This window comes from Sardina pilchardus, chromosome 6 (genome assembly GCF_963854185.1).
Source record: "Sardina pilchardus chromosome 6, fSarPil1.1, whole genome shotgun sequence".
Taxonomy (NCBI): Eukaryota; Metazoa; Chordata; class Actinopteri; order Clupeiformes; family Clupeidae; genus Sardina; species Sardina pilchardus.
The window spans coordinates 31,882,544-31,906,122 of record NC_084999.1 but is presented as its reverse complement, the minus strand read 5'-3'; the positions used below and the strand labels follow the sequence as shown (position 1 = coordinate 31,906,122).

Genomic DNA, 23,579 nt, shown 5'->3' with positions numbered 1-23,579 from the left:
AGGCACATTCAACTCCCATAACATGTTCTTTAAAATAGCCTTTTCCATGTATTTCACGTTGGTATTGCAACTGCCAGTCCTCTGTGTCCAATGAAAGTCAATGGTGTGTGGAAGAGTGATAGAGCAGATGGGAGGGGTAAATTGATTGATGAATACAAATGAAGATTAATGCATACAGGAAGTAGATAAAACGGAACTGACACTACACACTTCTTCAGATGTGAAGATTTAACCGCGTTTTATGCAAACTGACTTGCCTGTGATAGCTGGAGTTATTAATAGAGAAGGCCACCACTTGGATTAAATGTCGATTATGATCCAGATATGGATTGCTCCATGTCTGGTTTGTCAAGGAGACTGAATACATGTGTGAGAATCTGCATTTCTATCTGTACATACTGTGAGAGTGTATTGGACAGTCTGTAGGTGTTTTTTCTTATGTTTTCCCTTATGTTTCATTCACGAAATTGGCGATTTCCATCGCTCATTATACAAAGACACAAACGAACGCACACTCAAGCGCCTTGCACTGCCCAAACTACACGGAAACCAACACACACCGATGAATGATCACTGAGGGGGAACTGGCCAATCTATGTCCATTAAGCTGGTGAGGCTTTCTGCTTTCCATCAATAGCGTCATCTGATCATTCCATACTCACGTGATTACCTGGGACTATTGGTTTATTAACGTGATATTACAGTTTACTTTCTGTAAAATAAAAAAAGCATTTTCCTACATGTTTTGTCTGTTGATAAGTGAGAGGGGCAAGAAAGTATGCAAAAGAAGGAAAGATAGAGTCGACAGTCGACAATTTCTGTAACTCAACTGTTGTCTTTCTTTCTGATTTGATTCGAGTAGTTTGCAAATCCAATGCGCACGCAAGCTACAGGACACACACGCACACTCACTGGTCCTGCTGGTTAACTGGACACTGTCTCAGCAACTGCGGCACAGGATGATGCTACACACGACATACCTCATACACCCCATGCATAGGCGACTCTTCCTCAAGAACCTATGGCTTGTCCTGATACACACATGCAGCCACGGAGAGACGCGTAGCACAGTCTACGCGTTAAATGAACACACTGTGACACTCACATGTTGTCGGGTCGACAGCTAGCGTACAGGCGCAACACCTCCGTTTTGCTAGGAGAAGCAGAAACAGCGGTACGATGCTGGAGAAACGCAGAATGGGAGGGGTGCTGGACATGCAGTCGGAGGGAGGGGGTTCAAGCGCAATAGAGGGTTGAGTGGTTCTAGTAAATATTTATATTGCATTATGATACGCAAGAGTGAGTGAGGGGAGGGAGGATGGAGAGCAAGAGAGGAGAGGAAAGAAAAGGAGTGTGTTATTAATATTATTCCACATCGCTAAGTTTAGCATTCAACACGTGTCGCCGGTGAGAGAGAGAGAGAGAGAGGACCGGAGAGTGAGAGAGAGAGAGAGGGAGGAGGGAGAGAGAGGGGTTGACGGTTGCTAGGTGACGGGGAGCATATACTGAATTTTAACAAAAGAACAGGGAAGAGGGAGAGGGAGAGAGAGAGGAAAGAGAGAGCGAAAGAGGGGAGAAAGGGAGGGAGTGATAGGTAGCGAGAGAGAGAGCTAGAGAAACTGAATACATGTTGGATATCCATGTACATGTATTTCTGGGGGAACAACCAGTAAAACAAGGATACCTCAAAAGAAATGATGTGAAAAGAATGGAGAGACGAAGGGAGAGAGGGGGGACAGGCTCGTGAAAAACAGTAAGTATATCTTTAATGAATGTTGCGCTTTGGGGAGATGTTTGGATATCTCTCGAGATGGGCAGACGCAGTCGTGCGGAGCGGGGAAATGTGTCATTGACAGTGCGGGTAAGGTTCCGGGTGGCGGTGTTTGATGCGCTATATGTTGGAAAGATGGATGGCAGTAGATAGAGAGGTGGAAACGGCCGGCGCACGGGGCTTTGACCCCTCTGTCATTGCTTCGCGAACACTAACATCGGACACTGGGGTATTCACACATCATGAAACAAACATTATTTTCCTCAGGTTTTTTTTCTTCCTCACGCACTCATACAAACGTTTACAGTAGCCTACATGTGGATACACACACAGTCACACACTGACTCACACAAACATAGGCATAGCGCGCGCACACACTGCACTGAGAGGGACACTATAGTCGCGAGCTCAATTAGTGAATTCAGGAAAACAGCATCTGTTTGTCAATGGAATATTTAAACCCATTTAAAATGCTGCCCCGTCTTTCGTCGGTGCTGCAAGTATCGTTGGTATGCGCTGTATCCCTATGCCGTTTCACTTGTGTGTGTTACTGCGGATTTATCAATATAAGTGAACAGAGCTATTGATGAAGCACACACTTCACACGATATAGCATGAATTCGCGCCTCTCTGTGTCTTCGTGCAGTTTGGATTGAGCTTTTGGTTAGCCTGTCCATCATGTCAAGTATATCTATTTTTGTCTGAGTATGTATTTATGTATGAAAAGGTGGGGAATTCAGAGTAATACGGGTTTTCTCTGCCAATTCAGTCATCATCGCATATTTAGGCAACTGCACAAATTCAACAGGGACCGTTTTTCGTGTACAACTCATCAAATTCTATTTCTCATGTTGTTCACATACAGCTGAGATCAAATAATTATTCCCCAGATTGGTTTGAGTCAGCCTGTAGACATGCAGTGCTCTCATAAGCATTGTGTTGAGATTGCATCGTCATTTTGCTCAACTTCGCCCAGTGGTATTTGCACCAAGTTGCTGTATGTTAGAGCTCAGGCTGACATGGAAAGAAAACATCCTCAGGCCCAAGAGGGCATTGAGCCTATGGACTTGTTACTGCACCGAAAGGGAGCTATCTGACCCACATGACAAGCATGGTGAACCTGCTGCAGTCTCTCTCTCTCTCTCTCTCTCTCTCTCTCTCTCTCTCTCTCTCTCTCTCTCTCTGTCTCTCTCTGTCTCTTTCATTTGGAACATACAGTGAAGATCAGGGACTAACAAAAGCTCTTGGTGAAGTGCTGCTGTGCTTTGAGGTTTTTTGGGTTGGTTCAACTTCATGGACCCCTTAGCACAGGCTGAAGCATTGCCCTGATTTGACATGGGAGTAAATAACTGCTGTCGTTAGGGCTGCTTAAATCCTTCCAGTGTGAGGCTGTGACTCACGTCTTGCTTTTCTGAAACACGTCTCGCTTTTCTTCTAAGCTTTTTCAGCTTCCATTCCCCTGTGCTTGTTTCGTATCAGTGTCTTATTAATCTTATTGATTTTTTTTGAAAACATCAAACATTCTTCCTAATTCCATGGACTGTACAAATTGAGCTTGGGAATTTCACACGCAGTATGTACACACACGTGTGTGTGCATACATACACATTACACTTACACTGCAGCACTTTAATGCACACATTGCACACCTCCGGTGTCAATACAAGCCTGCTCCACCAATCTGTCTTACTGATGCTCTCGAGGCTCTACTGTACCAGCTGAGCCTAGAAACACTGGTGATACAGAAAGAGAGAGAGAGAGAGAGAGAGAGAAGGGAGGGTGAAGAAAAGGAGAGAGGGATATAGGATGCTATGTGGAGGTGTGGACAGAGAGTGTGGTGAAAAAAGCAAGAGGTGTAGAGAGAGCGAGAGCGCGAGGAGGAGGAGAGACAGAGGTGTGGAGACGGAGCTGCAGGGGTAGGAAGGGGCGAGAGAGCGGCAGGACGAGATGCCACTGAGATGGAGGCTGAAGAGACAAGTGGGAAGGGGCACCAGAGACCTGGCGCTGGAGAACGGGCTGGCGTGAGACAGGGCAGATGTACATCACAAAATGGGCAACGGTGTGAGAGAGGGACGACGAAGGCGTGCTGCGAGGGTTAAGAGAGGAATGAAAAATGAGAGTGAGGAGGAAGGAGAGAGGCTGAGAGATAGGAGGAGACAGCGGGGAGTGGGGGAGGGAGGAGAGGGGGCAGCTGGGATTGAATATCAGAGGGTGAACATGGTTGGAGGGTTTGATCAGAGGAATGAGAGCAACAAGAGTCAACGTTTGTGTTCCCTCTCCTGCTTCTCTCTCAGTTCCCTCATCAATTACGCCGAACGGGTTCTTTTTTAAAACTCACATTTACTGTGTTGCTCTCCCTCTCTCTCTCTCTCTCTCTCTCTCTTGCTCTTGTCTCCCGCACTCTCTCACTCCTTTTTTCCCTCGCAGGGTTTTTCTTCTTCCACCCTACACTCCCCCCTCCTTCATCCTCCACCAGAACCTCACAACTTTACATCCCTCGTGTTCTCTCCATGCAATCGCTTTTTTTCACTCACTCTTTTTCTTGCCTTTTTTCCTGACACTTTTCATCAGTCTCCCCCCTCTCTCTCTCACTCGTTCTCTCTCTCTCTCTCTCTCTCTCTCTCTCTCTCCCTGCTCCTGTTTTGAATGTAACATCAGGGATACTTTCATAACGCCCTAAACCAAACTCCCATCATCCTCCTCCCCTGAAGCACCCCCTGTTCACTTAAATGTGACTAATTAAGGTAAAGCTCGTTAACATAGAACATCAATTAGTCTTTAATAAGATCAGAGACTGGTGTTTTAAAGAGATTACAGTGCTCCCCTCTCCTCGTGGTCTCCTGTGGGTTGGTCTGGGCCGCATTGATAAACACCACACTCATTCACATTAGCGTATAGTTGCAGTTTTGGAGCTGAGGGTGGAAGAATGTCTAGTTACCACATGGCTGCACACATACATGGACACACACACACACACACACACACACACGACACACACACACACACACACACACACACACACACACACACACACACACACACACACACACACACACACACACACACACACACACACACACACACACACACACACACACACACGTGCACACACTGACTGGCAGGGTATTTTTCAGCAGAGACATTTTTATTATGATGGAACAAACACTGATGGAATCTGTATGTTGCTGTACTACGGTGAATGATGGTACCGTGCAAAACACAAAAAGTTGGTCACATGCAACAGAAAACATGAACATGACCATCTCAGTTCTTAGGTGTGCTATGAATCCACCTCCAGCATCAACATTGCCAGCCAAGACAAAGTTGCTCACCATTGCACTACAGTACACTAGCCCCAGTCTGTTCTCTTTGGGTTTTAGTTGTTTGTTATCTAAGAAAATGTGTCAAACAGCTGATTTATAGAGGCTGTGTGCTGCTCTCAATGATGGACTATGATGGACAGAAAATGAATTTGACATGTTGCATGTTGACATGGTCTGCCTCAGGCAGTTACGTGAGCAGGTGTGATAATAACAAAGGCTCAAGATACGTCAAACACGGCTCGTTTATACTGGTAGAAATATACAGTATTGATGACTAGGTTAGGTTTAGGTCTCTTTGATAGGCTAATTCTTTATCATTCACTCAGAAAGGCTCCATAGAGGTTCTGTGATGTGCTGCATGCAGTTTGAATCTTCATAGCATCTGCTATGCATGAACTAAATCAAAATGTACACACCATACAGTGGAAGCATCAGGAACACTTTGTCCGTGTGAGCTACAGGTACAGAGAGTTATAACACTTTGTTAATTTTAAACGTTGTAAGAATATTAAGGTCCTTATTTGTTTAGTCTGTAAAATGAGTTATAAATTAAGACATCTATAGATATCTATACAGTTTAACATCAAGTGGTACATTTATATGTATATCTAGGCTTTAGAATGAAACCACATCCTTTCAACACAGCATTTACTATACCATGTAGCACATTTGTTTTCACCTCCTATAAATATTGCCTCATATGTGGCCTTGATGGACTTCTTGAAATATTGAAATGTTGTGCCCATGAGGGGTAGACTAGTAGGCCTAGTATTGAGTATTGAGTAGTCTAGTATTGATTTCAGAAAGTACTGTAGGTCCAAGTTGTGATTTTTAGGGCCTGAGCACCGAGGTGCGGCCACTGAAAGTGGCTGCACCGTAGGTGCAAGGCCCTATTGCTTCTGCTCAGATTATTATTGGGGGCCAAGCAGCGAAGCTGCGAGGACCCCATTGTGTTTGTTAGTTTTCTTATTATAAACTATTATTATTGGGGGCCAAGCAGCGAAGCTGCGAGGACCCCATTGTGTTTGTTAGTTTTCTTATTATTATAAACTATTATTATTATTATTCCTCTGTGCATTGAAACCAATGGCAGCCCATAGAACCGGCTATGGAAAAGTTATGAAATTTGGCACACTGATTAGGGACAGTCTGAATATTCTTCTGACCACGTTTCATGTCGGCAGCTCAAGCCCTCTAGCGCCACCAACAGGTCAAAGTTGGACTTGCGTTCACGCACGTAACTTATGAACCCTTGGGCCAATTTTCAAAAACCAGGTATCTTTGTAATCCTTGGACCAGCCCGAGTTCAACGCACCCTGTGTCGTCATTTTCCGCCATGATGGATTTTCCGCCATTTTGGATTTTATGGAAAACACTTAAAATGTATTGGAGGTCACAATTTTTCTCTGATTTTCCCCAAATTTAACACAGAGCATCTTCAGACCAAGACTAATTCAGCTCGTGCTTTTCGTCTTCGGAACTTTAACCGTTGGCCTGTGACAGCCAATCGAAATTCACAGCGAAGCCGCCAAACAGGAAGTGGGCTCATATTTCAGCAACCCTTGCACGCATCAAAACCAAACTTGGTGCATGGACTCAAGACCCCATCAGAAGGAGGCTCAAGAAATTTGGTGACCTTTGACCTCTAGGGGGCGCTGCAATTAGTAAAAAGACATTTTGGCCTGTAGCTGTTGATTTGTTTGGAATTTAAACTTGCTACTGGTGTCTGGTTATACTGTGGGAGCTACTTAGGCTGACCCAGCTCAATTTGTGACATCAACCTATTTGATTCGGCCGCCATATTGGATTTAATCAAAACCCCCTAAACATTTCCACAGGTCACAAAGTGTATCCGATCTGCACGAAACTTCACACGGATGATCTTCAGCCCGAGCCTAATATAGGCCTTGGTTTTCGTAATGATGTCTTAAACCGTTCTCCCGCAACAGCCAATCGAAAATAGCGGCGAAGCCGCCAAACAGGAAGTGGGCTTGCATCTCGGCCAATCTTGGGTTGTTTGACATCAAAATTCTTGTGACTGCTTAAAACTATATACCTGACTGAACAGCATTGAGTTACCATGGCAACTCTGGCCTTTTGACCTTCCTGCTTGGCCCCCACATTGCTGCTTGCAGCTATATTTGTTATTATTCCTCTGCCATTGAAGTCAATGGCAGCCCATAGAACCGACTGGTGAAAAGTTGTGAAATTTGGCACACTGATTGGGGACAATCTGATGATTCATGTGACCAAGTTTCATGTTGGCAACTCAAGCCCTCTAGCGCCACCAACAGGTCAAAGTTGGACGTGCGTTCACGCACGTAACTTTTGAACCCTTGGGCCAATTCTCAAAAACCAGGTATCTATGTAATCCTTGGACCAGCCCGAGTTCAACGCACCCTGTGACATCATTTTCCGCCATGATGGATTTTCCGCCATTTTGGATTTTATCAAAAACACTTAAAATGTATTGGAGGTCACAATTTTTCTCTGATTTTCACCAAATTTCACACATAGCATCTGTATACAACGACTAATACAGGCCGTGGTTTTCGTCTTCGGAACTTTTACCGTTAGCCCGAAACAGCCAATCAAAATTCGCGGCGAAGCCGCAAAACAGGAAGTGGGCTCATATTTCAGCAAACCTTGCACGCATCAGAACCAAACTTGGTACATGGACTCAAGACCCCATCAGGAAGAGGCTCAAGAAATTTGGTGACCTTTGACCTCTAGAGGGCGCTGTAATTAGCAAAAAGGCATTTTGGCCTGTAGCTGTTGATGTGTTTGAAATTTAAACGTGCTATTGGTGTCTGGTTATACTTTGGGAGGTCCTTAGGCTGACCCATCTCAACTTGTGACATCAACCATTTTGATTCGGCTGCCATATTGGATTTAATCAAAATCCCTTAAACATTTCCACAGGTCACAAAATTTATCTGATCTGCACAAAACTTCACACGGATGATCCTCAGCCTGAGCGTAACATAGGACTTGATTTTCGAAAGGATATCTTAAACCGTTCGCCCGCAACAGCAAATAGAAATTGACGACGAAGCCGCCGAACAGGAAGTGAGCTCGCATCTCGGCCAATCTTGGGTTGTTTGACATCAAAATTCTTGTGACTGCTTAAAACTACATGCCTGACGTAACAGCATTGAGTTACCATGGCAACTCTGGCCTTTTTGTCCTGCCTGCTTGGCCCCCACATTGCTGCTTGCAGCTATATTTATTATTATTATTATGTCTGTGGATTCCTCTTACAGGTCATGTTTGGCCTTTTTTCACCAACTTGGCATGCTCTAAAACTCTTGAAATTTGGCAGTTAGATGTGGAATTGGTAACGCTACTCAGAGACTGAGATCTGGCCAAGGGTGTGGCTCAGGGACTCTATAGCGCCACCTAGCACGGTGTCTTTTGTGGTTGACACATAAATGCACGAAAATGAACCAAATTTGGTGGGCATATGTGTTGTATTAATCTGAACAACTTTTACATTGAAACTACACAGTGAATCTTAGAAGAATTTGAGTTATGATTATGATTATGATTTTTGCACGTCATGTATTTTGAAACACTTTTCCTAGACGGTTTATCAAAATCATGTCATTTCAGCAGTAAAATGATCTTGAGGGGTTGCTTAAGAGAAATTGCGACCAGATTTTTGAATTTCAAAAGTATATTGAAATGGCGAAGGTTTGAATTATGGCGTATTATTAAAGAAACAGGAAGTTGGTGTTATAGGCAGAAAACAGTGACTAATTTGGATGTAATTTGGCAGCTACATGTGGAATTGCTACTGCTACTCAGAGACAGAGCGCTGGCCTAAGGTGTGGCTTAGGGACTCTATAGCGCCACCTAGCAGTGCATTGTCTGTTGTGGTTGACACATACATTAACGAAAATGAACCAAATTTGGTGGACTTGTGTGTTATTGCTATGGCTAGTCAGAGACAGAGCTCTGGCCAAGGGTGTGGCTTCGGGACTCTACAGCGCCACCTAGCAGCATGTTATATGTTGTGGTTGACACAAACATTCACGAAAATGAACCAAATTTGGTGGACTTGTGTATTATTGCTTTGGCTAGTCAGAGACAGGGCTCTGGCCTAGGGTGTGGCTTAAGGACTCTATAGCGCCACCTAGCGCATTGTCTGTTGTGGTTGACACACACATTCACGAAAATGAACCAAATTTGGTGGGCTTGTGCGTTATTACTATCCATAGTCAGATTTAGAGTTCTGGCCTAGGGTGTGGCTTAGGGACTCTATAGCGCCACCTAGTGTGTTGTCTGTTGTGGTTGACACATACATTCAGGAAAATTGACCAAATTTGGTGGGCATATGTGTTATTGCTATGGCTAGTCAGAGACAGAGCTCTGGCCAAGGGTGTGGCTTCGGGACTCTACAGCGCCACCTAGCAGCATGTTATCTGTTGTGGTTGACACAAACATTCACGAAAATGAACCAAATTTGGTGGACTTGTGTGGTATTGCTATGGCTAGTCAGAGACAGAGCTTTGGCCTAGGGTGTGGCGTAGGGACTCTACAGCGCCACCTAGCAGCATGTTATCTGTTGTGGTTGACACAAACATTCACGAAAATGAACCAAATTTGGTGGACTTGTGTGTTATTGCTTTGGCTAGTCAGAGACAGGGCTCTGGCCTAGGGTGTGGCTTAAGGACTCTATAGCGCCACCTAGCGCTTTGTCTGTTGTGGTTGACACACACATTCACGAAAATGAACCAAATTTGGTGGGCTTGTGCGTTATTGCTATCGATAGTCAGATTTACAGTTCTGGCCTAGGGTGTGTGGCCTTAGGGACTCTATAGCGCCACCTAGTGCATTGTCTGTTGTGGTTGACACATACATTCAGGAAAATTGACCAAATTTGGTGGGCATGTGTGTTGCTCAAGCACATGCCCATCAACATGCACATGGTGCTTTATTAGATTCCGAAATGTCACAGGTCTCCGCACCGCAGGTGCTCGGGCCCGCCATCGCCGCTTGCGGCTATATTTTTTCTTGTATTTGTCCTTTCATTTCAGCCGTTTTATATTTTCAGCACACAATCTACATTATGTCAAGTAGGTAGTAAATACACCGATTGTCGATACGAATGAGTATAACTCATTTTACAGTCACGTATATTGACTGAAGCAAATTAAAATTAATGAGACTCAATTTCAATGCGGAGGCAGTACACATGTAGCTAAAATATCAATTTGCATTAAAATGTTGAAACATTTCAACTGTGATGCAGTGATCAGTTGCATAATTGGGGTGAATAATAGACAGCAACTTCATTGAGGTATGTGCTGCACAGTGTCACAGTATTTCAAGACAATTGTAATGAGTCAGTTAATGTTATGATAGAACTCATTACAGCCAAAGTAAAAGCAGTACAGCCATTCTCCTCCTAGCAGGCAAAGAGGACTATTATTCTTTCATTAGAATTTCGCTCCATTGAAAAGTAATGTTCCAGATTTTCCAGATATGATGTGCTTTACCCTTTAATATATACTCAACCTTTTGCTAGAAGTTTGTATATGTAAGTGATAATGGACGACACACCGTTCGATTAAACAAAGTTAATGCATGTTGTAGATGGTAAAACGTTTATCTCCTTGCTTTACATATGTGTTTACCATAGTACACCCATAACATAGTATGCTTAAACTAATTAATCTAACTACAGTGTCTAATCTGCTTTGGCAATGATGTCCGCATCAAAGTGTGGAATGAGAGTTCCTTCACTAGTGTGGCACCTGTGTGTTCCTCTCTCTCTGCTGTCCACATGACAGATTGCTGTGTCTGTCACCTTTAGCCTGTGCCATGCATATAGGAAGGCTCTTTATGGCTAAGTGCCCCGCAAGGCTGCTGCAAGTACAGAGCCGCTCATAGCTGTGTGTGTGTGTGTGTGTGTGTGTGTGTGTGTGTGTGTGTGTGTGTGTGTGTGTGAGAGAGAGAGACAGAGAGAGAGAGAGAAATTGAAAGATAGATAGAGAGAGAGAGAGAGAGAGAGAGAGAGAGAGAGATTTTTTTGGTCGCTGTGATTTGCCCAGATTTGATTGATTGGAGCCTGCTGGCATTATACATTTAGGGATGTGCCTTGTGGCCGTTGTTCTGCGAATTGCTGGTGCTGCCCACACTCGCAGGTCTAGGGTCAGCTGCAGCATTTTGCCGGTGATAGACAGGAGGTGAGAGCAGCAGATCTCAGACCAGCTGCCAGAGGCAGGGAGGAAGTGGAGCGCCACTGACTGGAATGTGTTATGAGGCCAGATCCACCCAGGAAACATTTGGGCATTACGGGGGACTAAACAAACGCATCCATCTGAAGACATCTCTGCGTCCTCTCGTCTGCAGAGGCCACTGCAGAATGTCTCAGAACAGAGGTGTTGTGACCACAGGTGTGCTGCCCTTTTTTCATGCCTTTTGGGGGAGTCTCATGCCTGTGTGTTCATGTGCATGTGTGTGCGGTGTGTGTGTGTGTGTGTGTGCGCACATGTGAGTGTGTGAAAGAGTGTGCGAGTGTGCGTTGAGAGTTGGCAGCTGTACGTCCCCTGTGCCAGACGTGTTGGCGGGGTCCGCCGTGTGTGCCGGTGTGTATGAGCTTAGCCTAATCTGTCCGTGTGTGTGTGTGTGTGTGTGTGTGTGTGTGTGTGTGTGTGTGTGTGTGTGTGTGTGTGTGTGTGTGTGCGCGCGTGTGTGTGAGAGAGTGTGTGTGTGTGTATGTGAGAGAGAGCATGTGCTGGTGTGATATGTAATTTGAGTGTCTGCCAGTGTGTTCATGCATGTAGCAGGCCAGAGTCTGTGCCGGGGAGAGTGTGTGTTTGTCTTTGTGTTTGCTTAATGTTCTGCTCTATGCTTCCATTGAGATGTGCTTGAAAAAGATCATATTGTTTGGGAAGTCTTGCCATAGGCAGATGTGCATGTGCACAATTCATGTGCTGTTTGTCTCTGCTCTGCATGTTGGCAGCTGCACGTCTACACCCGTGACCAGTAGTATGTTGGGGCTGTGCAGCGTGCATCCAAATGTGTGTGTGTGTGTGTGTGAGAGAGAGAGACCAAGTGCCCAGATGTGATGTGAGGGCTTGTGGTGTGTGTGTGTAACTATGTGCGTGTGTGTGTGTGTGTGTTTTTCAGTGTGTGGGAGGGTACTTGCGCCAGGCGACAGGCTTAATATGCTTCCCTCATTATCAAATCAGTTGTCTTTCACATTCGCTGACAGTTACACAGCACACAAGCTCAGGGACCAGCTCATGTTAAAAACAAAAAACAACAAAGCACTTCCAATAAAAAAAATCCCTCGTTACATTGTTCACCATGCAGATTCGGAAGACGTGACCTGTCTTTCAAAACTCACCTCACTGTCAATTACCCACTTGGTTTTACTGAAACCTAAACAGGAGTACCCTCTGAAATTGGTCCCTTGCAAATTTTCCCAAACCCCTGACTGAATTGGAAATGAAAACATTGCCAGTGTGTGCAAATGACTATAGCAACAGCAGCGGTAGCTCATGTGTTTGTGGAAAAAAAACATGAATATATATGACTTTTGCTTTGGTTTGTCCCCATTGAAAGCTTGTTTGCCCAGGGTGTGCTGTGCAGCAGCTGTTGCTGCGGTTTTTGCAATCATCAGGTTGTGCGTGTGGTAAGGTAGCGGGTTGTGAAGGAGCCACCAGAGGCCCTGTGTGAGGGGCCTGTCACAGGGAGACGGGCGTGTATGCCAGAGTGTTCTTCAGGATTGTGTGTAAACGCCCATAAGGTGTGTGTTACCTGTCATGTTTTACCATATGTCAGCATTCTAGTAGTTTCCCTGCGCTCCGTCCGTCCTGGGAGCCTGTCCTGTATTATTTTGAAGCACGAAAAGTACGCCAAGTAAAATGTGTCTCAATTCCTCTGTCGACCTTTGAACTGAACTTATGCCCAATCCAAACGCTATAAATTGTGCAACTACCCGTTGTCTCTCACAGCTGGGACGATATGATTTGAATATCAGCAGTGGGCAGCATATTATATTTTTTTGCCACAGCGATCACCGTGGTCCCCTGCAGCTCTGAGTGAAATGATTCCTGTATTATCATCAAGAACATCAGCGTGTGGGCGCGCGGCGCAGGATGGGCCTGGCGCGCTCTGTTTATGTCAGACAGGTGATGATGGAAACAGGACCGTGCGGCCCCCGCTCATAATGCGCCCGGTGTTGCTATAGCCAGGCTAATCAAAGCGCCGCGCACAAGTGGGGTGGAGGTGGATATATCTGCATAAAAGTCCCCGTCCCGCGAGCCTTTGTGACATTCATAGGCATATTTAACTCGCCCCTCAAAAGCCTGGCTGCCTGCCAGGAGAGTTTGGTAGGAATTCATTCAGGTGCTTTTTTTTTTTTTTTTTTTTCGAGAGTGCTGAGTAAGAGGCGGCTGGCGTGTGCGTGCGAGTGGGAGACTCAATGGCCCAGGCGCGGATGCTGTGGGTGTAGGCGCAGGCTCCTCATTGATGTAGAACAAAAAAAAACACACACACACACGCACTGAAAGGAGATTGTTGTAAAGAGAGAGCGGCGGGAAAAGAAAGGGGGAAATAAAAGAGCACGGAGAATATGTTGGAAAAAAAATAATCCCTTCTTGCACCAATAAACATTCTGTTATGGACAAGAGCGATTTAGAAGCTTTAACCTGTCCTCTGCAGTTGCTTCTGCATGGTAATAAAAAGGCAGCCTGTTGAAGCCAAACGCGCATAAATACTGTGTGTGTGTGTGTGTGTGTCCGTGTGTATGTCTCTGTGTGTGTGTGTGTGTGTGTGTGTGTGTGTGTGTGTGTGTGTGTGTGTGTGTGTCCGTGTGTGTCTCTCTCTGTGTGTGTGTGTGTGTGTGTGTTGTGCCGTGGTGTTTACTGCACTGGGGATGCCATGCTGCTCCGACACATAAAGGCCCAGCCCCTCAGCTGCCAGAGAGGAAGAGTGATGCAGACTGGAGCGCGTCCAGCCAAGAGACACACGGCTCCGGCCGGACAAAGAGGAAGCTTTGCTCTCATTCGAGCCCCCCTGCGCTCTGTGTCATTTTTACATAAGGAATGGTCACCGGATGAGTCAGGTTTTAATTATGCTCCCGTAGCGGCCACAGGGGCTGCGATCCCGCTGCCTCTCGTGCTCACGTGCTAACAACAAGTAGCATTGTGTGGCAGAGAATGGCCCCTCCACGGCTGGCCTGGGTGATGGATTAGGGGGCTGTTTGTCACTCCGATGGCTTTTGATAGCCGGGGTCATCAAAGCATAGGCGTGACGCTTTACGACAGGTGTTTACAGCAACACTGGTAAGTAACAGAGAAAGGGAGAGAGAAAGAGAGAGGGAGGGGGGGGGGGAGAAGGCAGTGGCACGGCAACAGCATAGAACAGCACACTATACGTGCCCCCCACGTGCTGCGGACGCGCCACTACCCTGCCAGCTATAATGTGCTATCAGCCAGGCTGCCCATGAACCTGCTGTGCCAAGGCTGGACTGTATGTCTGTGTGAGTGAGTGAATGTGTGCAAGTGTGGGTGTGGGAGAGCGAATGAGGGAGAGAGCGAGAGAGAGAGAAAGGGAGAGAGGGAGAGAGAGGGAGAGGGGGAGAATTAATGTGAGTGTGTGAATGTGTGGGCTCTGTGTACCCTTTTAATTATATAAATGTACATCTCTGCGCTCATTTAAATATGCGATAATGTTTTCTCTTTTTAATTATGAATTTGGTTGCCTTTTCATTAATTGGGGTTGTGTGTCCTGTGAGTGTGCGCATATGTGTGGGCGCGTGTCTTCTGTGTACTGTGCATGTGAGTTTGTGTGAGCATGTTTGATGTGTGTTTGTGAGAGCGTGTGTGTACAGTATGTGTGAGTGTGTGTATTTGTGTATGTGTGTATGTGTGTGTTTGTGAGTAATTGTGCACTGTATACTCGTGTGTTTATGTGTGTGTAAGTGAGTGTGTGTGTGTTTTTGTGTGTGTGTGTGTGTGTGTGTGTGCGTGCGTGTGTGTGCGAGAATGTGTGTGAGCGCACTCGTGTGTGTGTGTGTGTGTGCATGAGGCGAGGCGTGTGTGTGGGATGTGTAATAACTTGAAGTGTTAGCGCGGCTGCTGGGCGTCTAGAGGACACATGCTACAGCAGCAGCGGTGCACAGCAACCGCACAGCACAGCACAGCACAGCACAGCACAGCAACAGCACAGCACAGCAACCGCCCAGCATAGGACAGCACAGCAGAGCACAGCACAGCTCAGCACAGCACAGCACAGCAACCGCACAGCACAGCAACAGCACAGCACAGCACAGCACAGCACAGCACAGCACAGCAACAGCACAGCACAGCACAGCACAGCACAGCACAGCACAGCACAGCAACAGCACAGCACAGCAACAGCACAGCACAGCAACGGTCAGCCGAGCCTCAACTCTCCACAGGCAGTGATTGAAGTGCGGGGCAATTAACACAGGCAGCGGAAGGCTCCTACACTACGCTGCTTTAAGACCGAGCGCTGCTCTGTGGACCAGTATAATCAGCTGTGAGGAATTATACATCAGTACTTGCCAGCATAATCAGCTGTGTTGAATAACATATCACCTCGCGACAGCGTAATTATCTATGTAGACTGTTCTAATAAGTGTGTGGAAGACTACATCACTGCATTGCTATGCAAGTGTCGGTGGAATGCTGCAGTCTCCTCCGCCATGCCAGACTGTATAGCTGCATAGGATGAGAGGAGGGTTGGAGCGTGGGATTTGTTTTTAAATACGTATGGAAGAGGGGGTTTGTGCACCCTCACTCACGTTCCCTCACACACACACACACACACACACACACACATTCAGTCTCACACACACACACACACACACACACACACACACACACACACACACACACACACTTCACAAAATAAATAGAGTTTACTACAGCTCCATAAATATCAATACTTTATTGTGTCCCCACCACAGGAGGCTGTAATGGCTCCAATGCAGGGTAGTTCGGAGACAACGCATCACAGCATACTGTACACTCAGAGCCCCCTTTCTCCTTCTCTTCCTGCCTCTTTTGTTCCCTCCATCCCTTTATCTGTCTGTCTGTCTGTCATGCACTCGCTCCTTTCCCCCCATAACCAGAGGTCTGCCAATATGTTTGTTTAAGCCAAACACGTATACATGCCCTGGTCATCAATATTTCTCTCTTTCCTCCCCTCTTCCATATTTTATTCTTCAGTTCTCTCTCCCTCTCTCCCCTCCCTCCCTCCCCTCTCTCTCTCTCTCTCTCTCTCTCTCTCTCTCTCTCTCTCTCTTCCCCCTGCATTCCATCCTCTTGTTCATTAAGACTATATTTACCTCTCTCCCAGATACTCAGCGTTCTTATCCAATCTCTCTTTCCATTTCTCTCCCTCTCTCTCCTTCTGTCTCATTTCCTCCGCATCTCTTTCCTTCTGCTGTTTTGTGCTCCTCGTTCCTCCGAAGAAATGATCAGGGTCAGAGACATGGGGAGGGGAGAGAGAGAGAGAGAGAGAAGAGAGGGAGAGAGAAGAGGGAACGGAGAAGAGAGGGGACGGATGGAGGGCTAGAGAATAGAGGGTGAGGAGGAAAGGGGATATTATGTCAGCAAACTGTATGATTCAAAGCAATTGCATTAACACCTGAAGTCGTGAAAAACAGTTAGAGGAGAGAGAGAGAAAGAGAGAGAGAGGTAGGGAGAGGAAGAGAGAGAGGGGGGGATGGGGGTGGGGGGTGAGACAGTGAGGGGGAGGTTGAAAGAGAGCGGGAAAGGGAAGGGAGGTTGGCACCGAAAGTAAATTGAAAATGATTTGCTAAGATATGTGTGTGGCGTGTGTGTGTGTGTGTGTGTGTGTGTGTGTGTGTGTGTGTGTGTGTGTGTGTGTGTGTGTGTGTGTATGCTATGAATTCAGTGCTTCAGTGCGGGTGTGTCTGCTGCATTAGCCCTAATATCTTTCAGTCAATCATCCGGCGGCTGTACGTGCGAGTGTATAGTCTTTATAGCCTCCGCTTATGCATTTGTGTATGTGTTTAGTACAGTATGTGGGAGTTGGCTTAATTGTTGTTATTATTCATGTATCTCCATAACAACCCCCCATCTCTGTCTGCTATTTACCCACTCCCCCTCTATTACTACGTCTCTCCCTCCCTCTCTCTCTCTCTTTCGCTCACTCCATCCATCCTCTCCTCTGCTGCTATTTTCCTACCTCTCCCTGTTCGTTCCTTTGCAGCCTGTAGCCTAAATAATACCTATTTCATCTTCTGTCCCTCTCCTCTGTTTTTCTTCTGTCTCTCCTTGCCTCCCCCACTCTCTCTCTCTCTCTCTCTCTCTCTCTCTCTCTCTCTCCCCCTCTCTCTTGTTTTTGTTTGCCTTCCTCAACTCATTGGCACTGCTCCCCTCACTCTATTACTCTCTAACTAGATTCCACCACAGGCGCATTCCTCTTCTCTTTCTCCTCCCCTCCCTCTCTTCCTCTTGTTTTCAATCTATCCTTCTCTCCTCTGTCTTTTTGTCAGCCAACCCCCCCCCCAACCACACACACACACACACACACACACACACACACCTAGCTTTTGTCGTCCATCAAGCTGCCTTTCTTCATGCCTCCTTTCCTGTCTTTCTCCCCTTTTTCCCTCCTCTGTCTCTTTCTCCTCCTCCTCCGCAGGCACCTCCTTTCTGTGCGCGCGGCGGCTCGGTTCCCCCCCGGCTCTCCTGGTGGCCCGTGGCCATGGCGGCGTGGCCTGCCCTCTCTCTCCTGCTGGTCCTGAGCGAGTGGGTGGGGCCGGTGGGCCCCTCCCCTCACCTGCTGCTGCGGCCGCGGGAGCGGGAGCGGGAGCGCGACGTGGCCGCCTCCATGAACTTCAACATCGCCGTGATCCACGCCGGCGCCAGCGCCCACGCAGAGGCCATGGCGTCCGGCGCGGGTGGCCGCGTGCTCTACCCGGGGTTCGGCCGCGTCTACAGCAGCCTGGGGGACAGCGTCGTCACACAGTGGGGCTCAGCCAACGTCATCTGGCTCCAGGTCAGCAGCCGCCTCCACACTTCCTGTTACAGCCTGACCCTTTGGGACTTAAAGACCAATGCCGACATTCAGAGACCAATAAGAGATCCCATATTCATTTTTAACACAATGTAAAATTATATTATAATATTTAACTTATTTAAAAGTTCTGATCAAGGTGGGACATTGTGTTTAAATATGCCTAACTAGTGTATGAATAAAAGGCTTTTATACAGTACAATACAGTAGATTATTCAATAATTAAGACAAATGGCACCAGTTGTTTGTTCTCATCTGTGGTAAAGACAATTTCCATTTTTTTACACACCCTTAATAGCATTGAACAGTGCGATAGTTTGTGTAATTGGAATGAAAAATAGCATAATGTATGATAACGCCCATACTCATAAGTTCAAGTCATAAGTCATATGACTTGAACACATTGCCTGGTTTTGTCTGCAGAATGGCTCCATTGTGTGTTGAGATTCATTCCGGCACCCATGTAACCAGGGTGGGTACAGCAGCCACAGTGTCTGTGCCATATCCATGTCTCAGGCACGGCTCAAACCGTGCTGCAACCGCCACCCAGCTAGAGCATAGAAGTGACGCCTATTTTTTCCACTTCATGCCACATGCCAACGGTTCTGCCCAGAAATAGACTGAATAGTCTAATCGTCATCATTTGTGTACAAAAGGGGAAGTGGAGGATACGTGTGTACTATAAAGTAACAGAAAAAGGGTGACCACTAACCAGGCTCTGACAAAGAGGACAACTTGAGTCTAAACGCGAGGGCAAATGGGCTAAAAAGAGTATAAGAATTTGGCTTTCCTTTACTTCATTTTAAAATAGTTATTGGTCTTTATAAATGCTGATAGATCGGCAAATAGCTTATATCGACCAATAATATCCACACACCATCGGACAGCTCTAGTTTTGTTTCATGTTTATTCATCTCTAGTTTGGGTTGGTAGCACTGGCCAGATCAATTTGTTGGTGGTTAGAAAATTAGGGATGTTAAATATGGAAGGGTAAGCAAAATTGAGTTCTGAAAAGCAATCTCATGCACTGAGCTAAGGCCAACAACACTGATATCCGCGTGCACAAAATCAGAGATGGGAAGTTGCTGGAGAGGCATATCTTGGCAGGAAAAGACGGACATGAAAAGTTAAAGCCAGAACTCTAGGAATATGAAGTGCTCCTCATATCACTGCTGGATGGAGATCTTGACCTAATTAGGAAAAATGAATTGTGAAAGAACAGAGAGGGGGCTTGATAGGAAAATGATTTGAATGTGATTTGAATGTGAATCACATGCCAAAAGCTTTCAGCCTGAATATAATCTCATTTCAGCCACAACCTGAATGTGAATAGCTTTGAATGTCAATTGAATATCATCTCCGTGTAACCAAGATGTGAATCGCTCTTGGACTGTTTAATATCATTTCAGTTTAATCCCATTTCGGTGGATTGCTATGGACGTGAGCTCACATATGTGTGTGTGTGTGTGTGTGTGTGTGTGTGTGTGTTGTGTGCTGTGGTGTCCAGGTGAACGACAGCAGCCCCAGGACCCTGCTCTCCCAGCTGTGCGACCTGCTGGCGGCGAGGCCTCTGCAGGGGCTGGTCTACGAGGAGGAGCGGCCGGCGCCCTTGGCCTGGGGGCCCCTGGCCCCGATGCTGGAGTTCGTCTCGGCCCAGACGGGGCTGCCCATCGTGGCCGTGGGCGGCGGAGCAGGACTGGGGAGAGTGCCGCAGGTAGGGCGTTTGGGCTCGCTGGTCGACCCGTAGAGGGACGGCGGGCACTGCTGCACTCTTGCCTGTAGAGTGTGTTAAGTATGACACGGGTGGGCGAGACATCTCACATCTCACGCGAATGAATCAGCACTGCCGTTCGAGTTGAACCACATTGGCGTATTTGCTTCCATTTACTCATATGAATCATAAGCGCTAGGGACAGACAGCGTTTTTTTTGTGTGTGTGTGTGTGTTTGGGAGCCATTCTTCTCACATCTTGTGCCTGAGTCACACTCCCCACACAGGCCCAGCTCGCTCTAGCTCAGTGTATTGGATGTTCCGCTGTGAGCTTTAATACTAAGAACTCAATCAGACTCCACGCAGCCCTGGTGCGGTGGCTCCTGCTGCTGCTGCTGCTGCTGCTGCTGCGGTGGCTCCTGGGCGGGCGGAGGCGCCCGCTGTGGGTGAGGCTGCCGCTCCGTCTCCTGGTGCCCGTGGCGCTCGTGTGGCACGGGAGGCTGGATAAATGAGCAGGGGAAGGGGTGAGAGGTTAAACATCAGCGCCGCGGGGCTTTCGCTCGATTCCTTTGTTTTGGCGCCACCCCTGTAAACGGCCTCGATCCGGCCCGCATTACTCGGCTTTGATTAGCCGTGCGCGGATCGAGCCACTGTGCAGGGGTGTGTTTGTGAAGCCTCGCCAGCAGACATAATAAGGAGAGCTATAGGGCCTCATCGCTCCACAGCACCAGAAAGGGACTCCAAACAAGACTCCAAAAAATGCCCCTATAACCACATTTGTGTTTACAAATGTCTTTAAAAACTTTGCTCGAGAGGGATGAGATCGAATTCCTTTGATGGCACTTCCTTTGAAGCTCATTCCCAAAAATACAATTTTTTTTCCAAACATAATTTAAAATGTGTATGTGACTGACTTCAGTGGTCATGAGAGACTTTCCTTAATGCTCTGTCCTAGCCTGCAGTCACTGGAGTTCCAGCCCATAAAAATAATCATTACAAAATCAATTCCCATGGTGCAACACACAGCCAATAAATAGACTGATGTCATGGGAAATGTAGTTTTTCTTTGCGGTCCTCTCTGCAGGAGACGGGCTCCATATTCCTGCAATTCAGTGCCTCAACCGCTCTCCAACTGGAGGTGATCTTCGAGGTGCTGGAGGAGTACGATTGGACGGCCTTCTCCTTGGTCGCCACGCGTCACCATGGCTACCAGGACTTCCTGTCTGTGGTGGAGGGCTTGACGGACGGCTCGTTCATCGGCTGGGAGAAGAAGAGCGTGGTCATGCTGAACCTGACCGAGGACCCGGGGGGCGCACGGACACGCCGACTGCTCAAAGAGAACGAAGCCCAGGTAAGAGCGGAGCGGCCTCTTCACTCTTCGCTCTCGCTCTCGCGCGCTCTCTCCAACGTCCAGAACGTGTCATCTTATTGCGAGGTCCAGTGACTCACGCTCGTCTACTCACTCATACCCCTCTCTTACTCACGCGCTGAATCACCCGCTCGCCCACTTCCTCAGCTTTTCATTAAGCGCTGACTAGCATTCATGCTCTCATCCAGCCATTTGTTCACTCCTCCTTATGCATTATCTCACCAGCTGCCACTCACTCACTCAATCACTCACTCACTCACTCACTCACTCACTCACTCGCTCACCAACTCAGCCACTTGTGCATGTAATCCCGTGCACTTGTGTCATCAAACTAATTCATTAAATGGCTCCATCTCACTCACTCACTCCCCAATCCACTTAACTTGTCCGTAGCGTTTAATCACTCGCTCACTTGCTCACTGTGATCACTTCTCACTCATTCACCCACTCAGTCTCTCACTGATGTTCTGCTGTTTTCGTTTCTGTAAAATGTCATCAAGCTCTGTCTTTTTTTTTAAAAACATTTTCTCTCCATTTGAACCAATACTGTCATATGTCTTTTCCTCCTCCTTTCCCCCGCTCCATCTCTTCTTTTTCCTCTTCTTGTTCCCTCTCTCCTGTTGTCCTCCTTTGTCCTCTGTGGTCATGTCCACCCTCGCCATGTGCCTGGATTGCCTGCTTCTCTCTGCCTCTGCTCACTTGCTCCTGCTCTCTCTCCCTGCCTCCTGCTACCCACAGACTTCTCTCCAGCCACCCACCCAACTTCCTCCCTCCATCCCTCCCTCCCTCCCTCCCCCTCTTTCTCAACCCCACAACCTCTATTACCATCTCTTTTCATGTCTCTCCCTTTCTCTCTCTCTCCCTCTCTCTCTCTCTCTCTCTCTCCGTTGCTATCTCTATTGTGCCTGCCTACGTGTTGTGGTCTCTGTTAGTTTGCGACTGGGCTTCACCCCTCTAATGTCCCTGGCTGGCCCGTGGTGTTGGCCGCGCGTGTTATTCTATTCATTGGGTGCCTTCAGAGCCTGTGTCAGTGTTAATATAGCATAGTGCCTGTCGTGGCGCAGCCTGTGCGCAGTGCATTAACCCTCGCCCTGCCTGGCTCCCCGCGTGTGTGTGTGTGTGTGTGTGTGTGTGTGTGTGTGTGTGTGTTGAATGAGCGGCTGGACTTGCCCCGGGCCGCGGCGGGCATTAAGGCCGCTCTCCTTCACTCTCAATGTCACCGCACCGCTGCACGTTCCCCTGCTTCCCTCATGGCCACCGCTTTCCCTCCTCACCTCTCTCGCTCTCTCTCTCTCTCTCTCTTTCCCTCTCTCTCTCTCTATCTCGCTCACTTGCGCTCTCAAACACAGGTGAGGCCAGGTTCATTTCAACCTGAATATATCTCTTTCCTCTGTCTGTGCTCTCTCGTGCTCTCTATCTCTCTCTCTTTCCCTCCCTCTCTCTTTCTCTCTCTCTATCTCTGCACCCTCCCTCACGCTCTCCTTGCCTCACTTGCAAACACCCACACCCCCTTGCCACACTCGCACACAAACACATACATTCTCATTAATTTGCTCTCTCTCTCTCTCTCTCTCTCTCTCTGTCTCTCTCTCCATTTCTTCCCCTCTCACTCGCTCACACAAACGCACACTTTCATTAAACCCCTCCCTCTCTCTTCTCCTTTGTCTCTCTATCTCTCTCGCTCCCTTACAGTGGCTTGCTCTGTCTCTCTCAATTTAAATGAAACTTTATTGGCATGGCAAGCGGGATTGTTTTTTGCCAAAACATTACAGCATCAAATTCAATAAAGGTGGAATAGTCAAAATCCCGGCTTACTCTTACGGCTTCTCTCTCTCTCTCTCTCTCAGTCTCCCTGTACCTCTGTATCTCTTCTTTCCCCTCTCTGCTCCTCTCATTCCTCTCTCTTCCCTCTTTCTGTTTTCCTCCTCTTGATTTTCTCTCTCTCGCCCTTTCATCTCCCCCCTTTATTTCTCTCATCTCTCCATCTCTCCCTCTCTCCCCTGCTCCTGTTTCTTCCTCCGTTCACACAGACGATCCCCAGGCATGCCCTCACACCAACCAGTAACGACTTCTCTGCTCTAAAGTCATCAGACATGTATGCAAATATTATTCTTCCCCCGTATGACTCTCCTCTCCCCCTCTCCTCCTCTCCTCCTCTCCTCCTCTCTCCCCTGCTTCCCTGTTGCTCCTCTCCCTCTGCTCCTGCCTTCTCCTCCTCCGCTCCTCCTCACTCCTAACTCCTCTCCTTCTATCTCTGCTTATTGGGTTTCTTTTCATTCTCCTCTCCTCTCCTCTTTGTTTCTCTCTTCTCCTCCTTTCCTTTTCTCCCTTTTTCTTCTCTTTCTCTCCTCTCCTTTCCTCTCTTCTTTACTATCTC

General features: G+C 47.3%; 1 protein-coding gene across 1 annotated transcript; it reads left to right on the top strand.

The window, feature by feature from the left end:
* Positions 1-1,641: 1,641 nt before the first annotated feature.
* Positions 1,642-23,267, top strand: LOC134083463 (glutamate receptor ionotropic, NMDA 2D-like). Its single transcript, XM_062539788.1, has 6 exons — positions 1,642-1,753; positions 17,749-18,105; positions 19,631-19,837; positions 20,918-21,184; positions 21,941-22,040; positions 23,233-23,267. The coding sequence occupies exons 2-6, from the start codon at positions 17,812-17,814 to the stop codon at positions 23,265-23,267; spliced, it is 903 nt and encodes a 300-aa protein (XP_062395772.1). The 5' UTR covers positions 1,642-1,753; positions 17,749-17,811.
* The last annotated feature ends 312 nt before the right edge of the window (positions 23,268-23,579 follow it).

Excerpts from the sequence above, each read along its gene's own strand:
- LOC134083463 (XM_062539788.1), top strand. The coding sequence starts at position 17,812 with ATGGCGGCGTGGCCTGCCCTCTCTCTCCTGCTGGTCCTGAGCGAGTGG. Across the intron at positions 19,838-20,917 it reads GACTGGGGAGAGTGCCGCAG|GAGACGGGCTCCATATTCCT; the intron begins GTAGGGCGTTTG and ends TCCTCTCTGCAG. Across the intron at positions 22,041-23,232 it reads CTATTACCATCTCTTTTCAT|ACGATCCCCAGGCATGCCCT; the intron begins GTCTCTCCCTTT and ends CCGTTCACACAG.